This window comes from Nicotiana tabacum, chromosome 20 (assembly GCF_000715075.1).
Source record: "Nicotiana tabacum cultivar K326 chromosome 20, ASM71507v2, whole genome shotgun sequence".
Lineage (NCBI taxonomy): Eukaryota > Viridiplantae > Streptophyta > Magnoliopsida > Solanales > Solanaceae > Nicotiana > Nicotiana tabacum.
The window spans coordinates 88,682,473-88,696,006 of record NC_134099.1 but is presented as its reverse complement, the minus strand read 5'-3'; the positions used below and the strand labels follow the sequence as shown (position 1 = coordinate 88,696,006).

General features: G+C 34.9%; 2 protein-coding genes across 5 annotated transcripts; both read left to right on the top strand.

The window, feature by feature from the left end:
* The first annotated feature begins 437 nt into the window (after window positions 1-437).
* On the top strand, window positions 438-4,117 carry LOC107805870 (glycosyltransferase BC10-like). 4 transcript variants are annotated; one of them, XM_075241340.1, is made up of 4 exons: window positions 439-1,094; window positions 1,210-1,247; window positions 1,722-2,103; window positions 3,401-4,117. In XM_075241340.1, exons 3-4 carry the CDS (start codon window positions 1,729-1,731, stop codon window positions 4,037-4,039), a joined length of 1,014 nt encoding a protein of 337 aa, XP_075097441.1. In that variant the 5' UTR covers window positions 439-1,094; window positions 1,210-1,247; window positions 1,722-1,728; the 3' UTR covers window positions 4,040-4,117. The 4 variants fall into 4 exon arrangements, with proteins under 4 accessions (XP_075097439.1, XP_075097438.1, XP_075097441.1 ...); XM_075241339.1 differs by having other exon boundaries at window positions 439-1,114; XM_075241338.1 differs by having other exon boundaries at window positions 438-1,094; window positions 1,210-2,103.
* Window positions 4,118-6,099: 1,982 nt separating this feature from the next.
* Window positions 6,100-13,432, top strand: LOC107779843 (vacuolar-processing enzyme). The gene is made up of 9 exons (XM_016600344.2): window positions 6,100-6,561; window positions 7,766-7,930; window positions 8,005-8,161; window positions 9,182-9,267; window positions 9,366-9,565; window positions 10,608-10,656; window positions 10,898-11,107; window positions 12,615-12,821; window positions 12,990-13,432. Exons 1-9 carry the CDS (start codon window positions 6,373-6,375, stop codon window positions 13,170-13,172), a joined length of 1,446 nt encoding a protein of 481 aa, XP_016455830.1. The 5' UTR covers window positions 6,100-6,372; the 3' UTR covers window positions 13,173-13,432.
* Window positions 13,433-13,534: the final 102 nt, after the last annotated feature.

Here is a 13,534-nt window from a genome sequence, read left to right as displayed (position 1 = left end):
TTCACTAGTTCATGTCTAATCCATTCATTTAACTTAATAACCGTCAAGATAACCTTAAGCACATTCAAGAGCACAATGTACTACCTCCTACAGTAGATTCAAGTCGGAATTCAAGTTATATGTAGCTTACAACAGCCCTCAATGGCAATACAACACCATAGAAGTGGCTTAAGCTAATCTTCACTTCCAATCTCAAGTTTCATATATTTCTTTTATCAATTCACTTGATAAATATATAGACATGCATAATAATAGAAACCATATCATAATCAAGTTATATATATATACAACCCAAAAAAAGATAACAACATCTCTTCCCCTTTCAAATGCTATCTTGTAATCTTTCACTCCAACACCACAACCAGCATGTAATTAGCCTTAAACACCACCAAAATGATATTAAACATACCTTAGGCAGTAGATAACATTTGATCCCTAAGCTTAACTTAGCTCATCATCATTCTTATTCACTTCACAACACCATAGAGGGGTTATTCTTCACTTTTGGCTAACTTTGATGTTGGATTATGGTGTATTTTTTTGAAATTTATTTGGAGCCTTGGGGAAATTGTTTGGGAAGGTTTGGAGAGTGTGAGGATGGAAGGAGGTCAAAAAATGAGCAAAGCTCGTCCCAAAAACGAGACAAAAATAGGCGAAGGTCGGCCACCGACCAATTTTTGAGGCGACCTAGCTAAAAACCTAATCAACAGTCGAATTCACCATTTAATTTCCAAAAATTCAGATAATTACATTGAGAAATGTAATAGATTTCAAGAGTTATGTTCCACAAAAAATTGTCAGAGTTTTGGCAGAAGAAAGATTAAAAATTGGTTACTACTATAAAGATTTTAATGTAACAAGAAAGCTTTTTTTAATGGTTTATTGCATAACTTTCTTGAGCATAAGATTGGAAATTAATCTAATTTAACATTTCATTTTCGACGATTACTCTTTTTACCGCTATGCTAACTTCAGGTTCTTCGTTACTTTCATTTGATGAAAGATTTTTGCAACAAATCCTACTGTTGCTGTTGAATCCTATATTTTATATTGAATTCTTCAATGAAAAGCTTCAGCCTTTTGTTCTTGAAACGGTAATTCAGCAATTACGGTGGTAAATCGAAGTCTGTCAACCTGGTTTTACTGTAAATTATATTACTGTTTATAAAATCTTGATTTTGTTCTTATGTGGGAAAATTCTTAATGCAGCGGCGGAGCTAAAAATCCAAATAAAGGGGACTCAAAAGGTACAAGAATGTTATATATGTAAAGACAAAAATATTTTTGCCCTATTAACACTATGATTTTCAACAAAGGGGATTTAATTTAACCTCAACCTAGCTGCTTTTATGGAAAATGGGTATTATGGAATCTTCATTCTTGACAACAAGGATCCTCGAAAAGGAAATATCTCATGCTAGATTGCTGCAATCTTATTAGAATCTTCATGTTACATGGTTAGTGATTGATTATATTCGGGCGGCCTAGTTTATCACTTAACCATGGTAAATTTAACCCAATTTAGTGTAAACACCATAAGTATGTGCCTTTTATATAGCTCTCTAACCATAACAATAGGTGCAATTGAGATTTGGTCCAATGGAGGAGACTAAAGATTCTTTAGTTGTAGGTAGGGTAAACCAAGGTAGGATTTTGCCACAATGGCTGCTGCAGTTACTTATGTTGTTCTTGTTTTTGTGTTTCACTTTTCCTCTGGCTAGTATTTATATGATCAAGCATTTTGGATTTCAAAGCTTAGTTCCTGCATCAGTAAATCCTAGTTTGCAGCCTTGTAAAAATGAAGAATCAATTAACTTGGAGCCGTGGATTAAGCCTCCATCAAAAATGTTACATACCATGAGTGATAAAGAGGTGTTCTGGAGGGCTTCTTTGGCGTCGCGAATAAAGGAGTATCCATTTAAGAGGGTTCCTACGATTGCATTCATGTTCTTGACCAAGGAGCAATTGCCGTTTGCGCCTCTATGGGAGAGATTTTTTAAGGGACAAAAGAGACTTTATTCGATTTATATTCATTCGTTGCCACCATTTCGAGCTAATTATCCACCCTCTTCAGTTTTCTACAAGAGGCAGATTCCAAGTCAGGTATGTTGATGATGCAGATTGTGTGTTTGATTCTGCATATGTTGCTTATCTAATTCTATACCTCGTACATTTTCTCATTGTCTCGCTGTTTTGAGTCTTATATGTGGACAGGAAGAGTCGTCGAGTTAAATAAAAAAAATTATTTTTTAATCTTTTAATTTTTGCAATTTCACTTAAAAAACAGGCCAGATCTTTATAAAGAGACTAATCTAACTGATCAAATAAGGGAATGTGTCAAAGCATGTTCGAAGGTGCCAATTGGAATCAATTAATTTGCCTTCTTTTTTTTTTTTTGTGAATGCAGGAAATGCAACTCCTTTATGTCTCGAAACTCAGTTTGTAATACATCAACATTTTCCTATATGAAGTTGGTGTTATTCGATCGAACATTTTTAGATAGCTGCAGGTAGTATGTACATCTCCATTTGTAGGGATATTAAGGAGATGGTGTGGATGAAAATTAACTTGCAATTAAAATGAGAAAGACCAATAAGTTAGCTAATGCTATGTGAAACACACATGCTGTGAAATGTTGTTTTTCGTCCATGTTTTTTATCCTTTATCATTCATTTGAAGATTGGACCGCAGCAGTGAGCTTATCAATCTATTGATCCTCTGTATATGGCAGAATTATCGGGTTCCATGAGCATTTATGAAGGTTGATCATGAGTTAAGAGATGAGGACTAATTATATAGCTTTTGTGGTTGAAATAAGGAGAAAGCATGCACAATTGTTTCTAAGCATGTACTGATACTAAAATTCACTATAATACAATTAGTTCTGCTAAATCCTTTGTGTTTATATGCTCACTGCCGAGCATTTTATTCTGGTGCAATAATTCTATACCTATGACCTCATTCCCATAGGCATGGAAGTGGACAGGATGCCAACAGGAGAAGGAGCCCAAAAGAAAGATGTCAAACTGTGTAAAAGGTTACATCGAATGTGATATTGCACGAATATGAAAAAATAGTGCATGATGTGCTATTCAGTATATGGTTAGGATATGTTACACTAATTAGCTCAAAAAAGAGAATAGACTTAAAATATATGAACATCATTTGATGATTACGGTGTTAGAATTGCCTGATATTCTTCTTTCTTTTCCTTTTATCCTCTTACGCTGCATCTGTGATGATGGCTTCCACATTTTCATATTTTGTTGTTCTTGATTGCCTTTTGCTGGGAAATGATCTGCATTCTATTGTCGCTGATATCTGCATAAATAACATGTTTTAAAAGATTGGCCTAGTCTTTGAGTTAGAAGCTGATAATCTTATGATGTTTGTTCTGAAGGTGGCAGAATGGGGGGAAATAAGTATCACTGATGCTGAGCGGAGACTTCTCGCAAATGCATTACTTGATATCTCCAATGAGTGGTTTGTTCTGCTTTCTGAGTCATGCATACCCCTCTACAATTTCAGCATTATTTACAACTACATAATGAGATCAAATCACAGCTTCGTTAGTGCATTTGATGATCCTGGACCACATGGAAGAGGTCGATATAACAACAATATGGAACCTGAGGTTAACATTACTCAATGGCGCAAAGGGTCACAATGGTTTGAGGTTAATAGAAAGCTTGCTCTTTACATAGTTGAAGACACAAAATTCTATCCCAAGTTCGCGGAGTTCTGCAAGCCAGCATGTTATGCTGATGAGCATTACTTCGCGACCATGTTGACAATTCAAGCAGCTAATCTCTTGGCGAATAGAAGTATAACGTGGGTCGATTGGTCTAGGGGCGGCGCTCACCCTGCTATGTTTGGAAAAACAGATATTACAGAAGAGCTTATGAAGAGAATGCTGGAAGGAGATACATGTTCTTACAATGACAGAAATACATCAATGTGTTGTCTTTTTGCTAGAAAATTTGCTCCCGGTGCTTTGGAACCTCTACTTCTGCTTGCCCCAAAATATTTAGGCTTCTGATCTACAGAAATTTAATTAGGATGTTTTTCAATTGTTTCAACTTCAGCAACAATGAAATATTATTTGCAAATCAATGTTTCTTTTATAATTATGTCCATTTATTCCAACTTCAACTCAAAATAATGAATTTGAAGTTGAAAACTAGCTAGTTTGATGAGTATTCCAAGTGAAAATATAGTTTTCAATCATAAAAACTTCGGATTTTTTTTCAAGTGAAATTCATATCTAAACATAATTACTACTTGCAAATGCTTTTTCAACTTTAACTTTAAATACTCGTTTATAAACATCAACCAAATATTATCTTTAACTTTGTTGAGCTTATTCTTTCTTTTTGCGAGAATGGTGCTTCTTGTTGTGGTTCAGCTTTACAATATATACTCTTAATCAGTGGTTTTGAGTTTAATAGCATGTTTGGCGAAGCTCGAAAAATCGGCTTATTTGAGAAGTGTTTTTTTTTTTTTTCAAAAGTACTTTTGGCGAGAAACAGTTTGTGTTAGCGAATTAATTTGGAAAGCACTTCTAAGCAGCAATTAATGTTTGACCAAGCTTTTAAAAAGTGCTTCTAAGTATTTTTCTCAAAAGTACTTCTAAAAAAGTGTTTCTGCAAAAAAATTATTTTTTCCTGCTTCTGCTTCTATTTAAAAGCACTTTTTTTCTTCTAAAAGCTTGACCAAATAATTTAATTTTGGAAAAAGTACTCTTTTAAAAAAATACTTTAAAAAAATACTTTTCAAACTTGGAGAGGCTTGACCGAACAAGCTATAATACTTGTGAATGAAAAGAGCTATAGCGCCTTTAATCTATACTATATTAAAGGCACGAAGGCCCTTAGCGAAATGTCGTTCCCCTTTTTTACCCTTTAAAATTGGAGTTCACACTAGACAAAATAGTCATTTAATTATTCTCCTAATATTTAGTTCTTTGAAATTGACTAAAAATTTTGTTATTAAATTATTTTCCATTGAACTAGGTAGGAAACCCTAAAATTTAGGACTTTAAAGTCAATTAAAACTTTACCTAACTTAAATATTTTCCTTATTTGAATTATATGTCACATAATTATAATTCTTACATGTTGCTTTCATGGATATATATTCTGTGAAAAAAAGTAAATAACGTGTGTTTTAAATAAAATTAAGTAAATAACCGATCCATCAATTTTATGCCTAATATTTAAAAAGGCAGATAAGAAATAGTGCATTTAAGTCATAGTTTTGATTTAAAAAAATGAAAACATTAATGATAATTCATATTAAGGTGGCATGAATTTAGACTTTAAAAAGCAATTGTAACATTCTATTTTCTTTTAACAATAAGGACGTAGAATTTGAAATATACTTACAAGTTTTGTCCATTTTTATTGTCTAAATATTAAGAAATAATCAAATGATAATCTTTTTTAAATGTAACATTATTTTAAATGGTAGAATAAGTTGATCAATATATATTTTGTACACAAAAATAGGAATATAAAAAGAACATATATATGTAATTGGTCGCGAGTAAAAGTACTTTAGAAAGAAATTATAGGTAAAATAAGATAATAATTGAGCAAAAAAAATAATATAAAAATTGTTAATAATAATCGAGTTCGGATGCCTATATGATTATTAAGTTATCAATAGAATAAGGTTACAGCTTTAGCAGTACCGTAAAATGAGTAAAGATAAAAAAAAATTAATTGTTGGTAAACCATCTTACATAAATTTTTTAATAAGTAACATGAAATATACATGCAATGCACGTACCCAGGTCCTCAGGTAAAGTTGAATGATTTTTTTACCTTTCAATCAAACGCTACTCCTATAACTTTTTTTGTACAATAAAGCAAGCAAGAGAAACTATCGAAGGAAGAACTATTATACTAGATCAAACTCCTAAGGAATAACTAATTTTAATTTTATATAATAACATAAATATATTTTTGAATATTATTTATTTTATTTATAAAATTTTATTTTTCATTAACACAAGGGACAAAACTAGTGGACAAAAAAAAAAAAAAAAGAAGAAGAAGAGAGAGCCTTTTAATGGGTTTTAAGAAAAAACTAAAATAGGAAAATGCAAAAGGTAGTTTGTCTCTACCGACGAAATTTCTTCGGTAGTACTTGTCCTTCACCCACTCCCTGGCTTTAAAATATTTGTCAGAGGAAGACATGATGATTATTATAATAAGAAAGCACGAAAGCTCCTTTCAATCAATCCCAGCCGTCCACGTCAAATCCACTGAATATTCTAATTGAAGTGAACTGTGGATATTATCTGTAATTACTTGCTATAAATAGCAGAACCTTTAGGATATCCATTTTTAATTGCTAATTTAATTGATAATGATTTCGTATGTTGCCGGAATTTTCTTCCTCGTCGGCCTCTCCGTCATCGCCGCCGCCGCCGGGCGTAATGTTTTGAAACTTCCATCGGAAGCTTCCAGATTCTTCGATGAAGCCGATGACTCTGTTGGTACTAGATGGGCCGTCCTTCTTGCCGGATCAAATGGTTATTGGAATTATAGACATCAGGTTATTGTTATGACTATTTGGCCTTTAGAAAATGCTTTTTATTTTCCTTTGAAATTTTTTACTTTTCTGATGTGCACGAGTTTGTTTTCCTTCTGATCTATTTTATTTTGTTGTTTATAATATCTGGATGTGGGTAGTACCTTTTTTTTTTTTTTTTTGAAATAATATGTACATAGATGGTTTGCTTATTTTGGTTAAAATACGGAGGAAAATTTTCAGTAAATCTATGTTGATGTTTTTATTTAACTTTTGATTGGTTGAATGAGCTAGCGAGCTAGAAACATGTACTCTGATGCTTTTTCATATAGGATTTAAGTTATACTCCATTACACTGTAACAGTGTAATGAACTTTTTACACTATCTGTGAATTTTAACCTGTGATAGTTGGTTTATTACCATTTTTACCAGGTCCTCTGTTAATGTTTGTCATTAATTTATCTGTAATTACCTTATAGAGTGAACTGATTGAATAAATATTTTGTTCACAAGCTCTAGGTTTTTCATTGGATGTGAATTAGGCAGAGCTGGGGAACCTAGTAAAAGGTTATACTAAAATTGTTAAAATTTGGACTTTGGTTACACTACACTCGTTAAAATTAAAAGTTATGAAATGTGAGAATTATTTTGATGCAGTGTAATACTTGGAAAAGCTGAACTTCATGATTACTAACCTAGATTAGTATGCCCATGGGACAGGTCATTACTATTGACTACCACAAGAGAGAAATTTCCTCAGTTGATTTTCTTCTTTTTTGTCTCGTTCTCGAGCACTTTGTATGAGTGACCGCTTTCATATGAATGTTGTCATGCCCACTGAAGAAATTTAGAGAGCTGGAGTTCGGTCAGATTATGGTGTATAGATAATTTGATAGTTTGAATGTGATCCTTTTCTTATTTTAAGTCCTCATTCGTCGGTGGTACAATTGACAAACGAAGCCTTTTTGTTGCACTGCAGTTTTACCAGAAATACGTTTGGTAGCTTGTAAAGTCTGTGAAACTCATCCCATCAAGACAACTTTAGGGGAAAAATCAGTTTGTAAAGAGTTTTGCTAATACAGCATTTTCCTTCTTTTTTGATAAATCAGATTTGGGACTGTAGGGAATGGAATAAACCTGCTCCTAACTGTAACAATGCGGAGTGTCTTCATAGTTTCTTTTCATGTGTTTACTAATAAGCCTTGTCAACCTTGACGTTCATATCAGGCTGATGTATGCCACGCGTATCAGCTGTTGAGAAAAGGTGGTCTCAAAGATGAGAATATTATTGTGTTCATGTATGATGACATTGCTTATAATGAAGAGAACCCAAGACAAGGAGTTATCATTAATAGTCCTGCTGGCGAGGATGTCTACAAAGGAGTCCCTAAGGTAGTTGTTTTTCTGTCATGTTTTAGTATATACCTAAATCATACTCTTGTCTCATGTGTTATTCCTTGAGGCAGGATTATACTGGAGATGATGTTAATGTGGACAACTTTTTGGCTGTTCTCCTTGGTAACAAAACTGCTCTTACTGGAGGTAGTGGAAAGGTGGTGGATAGTGGTCCGAATGATCATATTTTCGTATTCTATAGTGATCATGGTGGCCCTGGGGTGCTTGGTAAGTAGCTTATTTATCTCTCATTGGGCTTTTGCTTTGCTTTCTATATCTCGCATTTTTATATTTGATCACCTTATATTAAGGCTTGCATCTAAGCCTTCAATTCAAGACCTTTCTGTCTATTGAATATGAATGATCATTGCCTCACTGCTTTCTAATGTTTGACAAGCAGATGATGTCTATTATAGTTAGGAAGGCCAATAATCTTTGTTTAATGTTGTCTCTGGTTCTTATATGTTGAATCTGCTTTGAGTTCAGTTTGCCGATTGATTACCAATTAACTTGTGGTAATCGTCCCCTAGTGCAACCTCTCCCCTAACTAAAAGAATCAGGCAAATCATCTCTGAGAAAACCAATAGAATGACTGTATGCTCTTGGTTCCAGTTTCACAAACTTCACCTTTACTTCCATCCTAATTGGCAAATACATCTCTGATTTTTGTAATACATACATCTATAGTGGATGAAATCACCAGTACAAAGCTTAAACATAATCTCTATCTAACTTTGTCTCTTTGTAGTGTCTGTTCATGAACCACCTTCACTTTCAGTCGTCAAGCTATGTAGTGAGCACCTTTGTCTGTAGTTCTATTATTTGTGTGGATCAATAAGAAATGGTATCTTATTGGACATGATTTTTAACAGAAAGGCATTAGGTATAGTGTCCCGTTGGTTGCATGCTTTGTCTTCCTTTTTCTATAATCGCGGTGTCCGGGTCAGCTTGCGCACACCTCGACTAATTCCATGGATACCTTTCACCTCCCACCAGCAACAAGTGCCCGGTAATTCTATCAACCAAGATTTGGACAGATGGAAGAAATCACCTAGTGTTTTTGTCTCCACTAGTATTCGAACTTGAGACCTCATGGTTCTCACCCACTTCCTTGACCACTAGGCCACACGCTTGGGTGTTGTTGCATGCTTTCTGTCAGTCACTTATATTGTCATAAATTTGTTTTATTGAATTATGGGTTGGATACACTATAATCACTTTTCACATGTCTGCTATACTGTATACTAGGGATGCCTACCAATCCCTATCTCTATGCAAGTGATCTGATTGACGTGTTGAAAAAGAAGCATGCCTCTGGGACATATAAAAGCTTGGTGAGCTGCGATGTTCAATGCAATTCTTTATATTTGTGAAGTCCCTTTCTCATTTTTCCTTTATTTTTTGATTTTCTTCTTCTGTTTACTATTCCCAGGTACTGTACATTGAAGCTTGTGAGTCCGGAAGTATCTTTGAGGGTCTTCTTCCTAAAGGTCTAAATATTTATGCCACAACAGCATCAAACGCTGTAGAGAGCAGCTGGGGCACCTATTGTCCTGGGGACTATCCTAGTCTTCCTCCTGGATATGAGACCTGCCTGGGTGACTTGTATGCTGTTTCCTGGATGGAGGACAGGTATATGCAGCTTTCTGGACTTTGACAACCATTTCTGTAATTACCAATGTCAAGAGCTGGATGATGTTGAGTTTTAGTTGTTCTATGCTTTAATGACTATGAGGGTGGTGCTTGTCCTTTTTCTCCTGGCATTGTCTTAAATTCTTGAGATCTCTTGATTTATTATTTCCTCAAGTCTCAGATGTTGAACTATTCTTATATCCCAATGTGCCAACAGCTAGCTAAATTGCGTGCATGTGAGTGGTGACTTGCCAATGCAAGGAGGGACTTGTTATATGAGGACTTCTGTTTCCGTTACTTGTCTTTTCAAATTTGGATTTTACATTATGCTCTGGATTTTACGAAATTTTTTTGAATAATATTCAAGAAAAGAGTCTTCTAGAAAAATTCATAGAATTAGAGGAACTCCTCTTCTTGGACGAAATGATCACCAATAAATCCATGAGATATTATTTGTAAAAGGGCTCCATTAAGTCCCCATTCGAGAACAATTGGCTGCTGACAAAATTATCAACGACTGACATTCCTTATTTCTATTTAACAACGTATGAATAGTTCCTTGAGGTTGGTTAATAGATTGTTGAATTTTTGCCTTGGAATAGGAATAAATGGAAGAAAAGGGGTTGATATTGGTACAATCTGATCCATTATCAGAGAGCAATCCTGACCCCGACGGATCATTCCTTTTTCCGATATACGAAATAGGGGATTTCACTAAGTTGATACCTCAAAGGGACTTTAAGAACCAAAAAGGAGTCATGAAGCTTTAATTACTGAATCGCTTCCCAACGGATGAAATGAAAATTGGATTCATGTTTTTGACAAGCATTTGCCGCAACAGGTCGTGTAAACCAAAATCCTATTAATAGATAGGAACACAGCCCAACCAATTCCCAAAAAATATAAATTTGTATCAAATTCGAACTAGTAACTAATCCCAACATGGAAGTAAAAGTTTAAAGAGTTACGATTCTGCTTATGAATGATCTTATTAGCCCAACACTTAGCTGCTGACTCATTTTGTATATCTATTTCTGAGCAGTGAAATGCACAATTTGCGGACTGAAAATTTGAGGCAGCAGTATCACCTGGTAAGTTCTTGTGAACATTCGCAATTAGGCCATCTAGCTGATGTTCTAGTTTAGAAAGTAAAAATAATAACAATATAAGGAATTTAGGATGCTGAAGCAGATGTTTTACAGTTATTAAAAGTGAGAAGAAGAAAGGGGTTTCGCGACTAACTATCAGATGACGTAGTTTCTCTCTATGCTTTATTATGATGCCATTTAAATTATTTTGTGTAGTTATGTCTCTATTACTGGTTTTTTGCAGGTCAAACAGAGAACTGCTAATGGAAATTCTGCTTATGGTTCCCATGTCTTGCAATTTGGTGATCTACAACTGAGTATGGATTCTCTGTTCATTTATATGGGTACAAATCCTGCAAATGATAACTACACCTATGTAGATGATAATTCCTTGTGGGCATCATCAAAGGCTGTCAACCAGCGTGACGCAGATCTTTTGCATTTCTGGGACAAGGTATGCTCTGACAGTTTTCGTGTTTTTTGGTAGAACTTAGAGATTCCTGAGTTTGAGGAAAATAAGTTTGCATTACGCATAAGAAGCAAAGATATCAAATAGCTATAAACCAGCAGGAAATAAAGCGTTTGAGTCTTGAAGCACATTAGTTAACACTATCTCCTCTTAAAAGAGTATCTTTGCTCCATGGCGACACCCCGAGTACCTTGTTATATAACCAGATTAAGGTGGTTTAGTTACTTTCGAAAAGATTCTAGCCTATTTATATGACGTTCTCCATTTTGCAATATCCCAAATTGTTTGAACGCAATTTCACTAGTGACATATTCTATACAACTTTCACTCCTTTCAAGAGTTCAAATTCATTTAAATTCTAAATTTAAACTTCAATGCTACTTTTTTCCTCGTGCAAAAAAAAACTTTGATCCTACTTTTTCTCCACCAAACTATTTTTTCATTCATTATCTTAATATTAATGTTTGATCCCATGCTTTCTATCTAATTTTTCAATTATTAATGTAAAAAGTTCTTCCACTGCCACTAATATAACACATGTCAATTTAACATCTTAAACTCATGATTAGTCAAACATTGTAAAAAAGAATCAAAGGAGCATTGTTATTTTTTATAAATGATTTAAAAAATTCAATAGTCTTTGATTTCTCAGGTTCGAATTCCAGCCAAGGCAGAAAAACAGTAGGTGTTGTCTTCCCATCTTCCTAAGCCTTAGTGGGCAGGGTAAACCCGTACCTGTGCTGGTACGAGGTAGCGGGTTTCCAGTAGAATAGTGAAGATGCGTACAAGCTGGCCCAGTTGCCCTGAGACCACGTTCACAATAAAAAGATAGTCTTTGACTTTCCTTGGGCAGTCTGCCCAATTATTTGGCTCTTGTCCTAGTCTAATCCGGTCTGCCCAATTATTTAGCTCTTGGCCTAGTCTAATCAGGGAGATCTATTGATGGTGTACCAAGGTGGTGCTACGCTGCAATGAGATAATATTTTGACAAGGCACAGCTCAGGCATTTGAAAATAAACCTGGTTGCTTTATAGAATTCTAGAGCCAAATGAGAGGATATGCGACACTATTTTGCTGTTTAAATATTATAGAAGCATTTCCATTTTGGGGCTCACATTTCTGAGATTAAGCTGCTGAAAGATTCCTTTTTGTCTTTTAATTGATGGAAACCGAAAGATTCCTTTTTGTCTTTTAATTGATGAAACTGAAAGATTCCTTCTATTGACATTGAGGATAGACAGATTGGTTTGGAGATACAAGTAATATTACATGATCGAGATGCAGTTTAGAGTAAGATTTTAGTCAAAGAAACGGATTTAATTCTTGGGGTTTATGTGTTTTTCAGTTAATTTGCTGCATTACCGAAAGTTGGTGCCTAATTTGGCTGCTTATGATATCCATCCATGCTGAGCTGACTGCTGAGTAGCCTTTGTGCCTTGATGTGAAATGCTTTATTGCTGATTTTTTATGTTTTTCCCTCCAATTCTGGCAGTTCCGCAAGGCTCCTGAAGGCTCTGCTCGGAAAGTTGAAGCTCGGAAACAATTCACTGAAGCTATGTCACACAGAATGCACCTAGACAACAGCATGGCTCTTGTTGGTAAGCTTCTGTTTGGAATTCAAAAAGGTCCTGAGGTGCTGAAGCGTGTTCGACCTGTAGGTCAACCTCTTGTTGATGACTGGACCTGCCTAAAATCCTTTGTAAGTACAAAAGCTGCAATATCATAGAGTTGCTTAATTTCTTGAGATTTGGGACAAATAGGGAGGAAAAGATTATTTCATCATTGTAGCTTGACTGTATGCATGGAACATAATAATTTTTTTGTTGCTTTATGCCTCGGAAATCAAACTAATTTATCCTATGTGCAGGTAAGAACATTTGAGACACACTGTGGATCGTTATCCCAATATGGAATGAAACACATGCGATCCATCGCCAATATCTGTAATGATGGAATTAAGATGGAGCAGATGGTGGAGGCATCAGCACAAGCTTGTCCCAGCGTCCCGTCCAATACTTGGAGTTCCCTCCACAGGGGTTTTAGTGCATAAACGCCATGGAATGTGCAGTCTCACACACTTTGATGCTGGTATTAGTGATGCTATTCTTATCAGTATCAATATTCATGTCCTGTTTGTAAATAGTGATTTGATGTTGGTATTAGTGAAGTTTAACGTTATTGGTATCAAGATTCATGTCCAGTTTGTGATTTGTTGCTCTGTTGGCATAATGGCTTCTCTGTAAATACAGCTTAAAAGCACACATATATTGTCTGGAATATATTGAGAGCACATTTCTCATCGTAAGTAAATGGTTGTGTCCTTCATTATATAGGATTTTGGTTCTTCTAGGAATAAATTAAGAGTCGAACCCAGTTTAGAATCGAACTTTTAATGACAGAGGGAGAAAGAGG

What these genes read in the sequence shown, in the direction of transcription:
- LOC107779843 (XM_016600344.2), top strand. Translation starts at nt 6,373, where the DNA reads ATGATTTCGTATGTTGCCGGAATTTTCTTCCTCGTCGGCCTCTCCGTC. An exon ending in CTGGGACATATAAAAGCTTG is followed by an intron (nt 9,268 to 9,365) that starts GTGAGCTGCGAT and finishes TACTATTCCCAG; the next exon opens with GTACTGTACATTGAAGCTTG. An exon ending in GTTTCCTGGATGGAGGACAG is followed by an intron (nt 9,566 to 10,607) that starts GTATATGCAGCT and finishes ATTTCTGAGCAG; the next exon opens with TGAAATGCACAATTTGCGGA.
- LOC107805870 (XM_075241338.1), top strand. Translation starts at nt 1,600, where the DNA reads ATGGAGGAGACTAAAGATTCTTTAGTTGTAGGTAGGGTAAACCAAGGT. An exon ending in AGAGGCAGATTCCAAGTCAG is followed by an intron (nt 2,104 to 3,400) that starts GTATGTTGATGA and finishes TTTGTTCTGAAG; the next exon opens with GTGGCAGAATGGGGGGAAAT.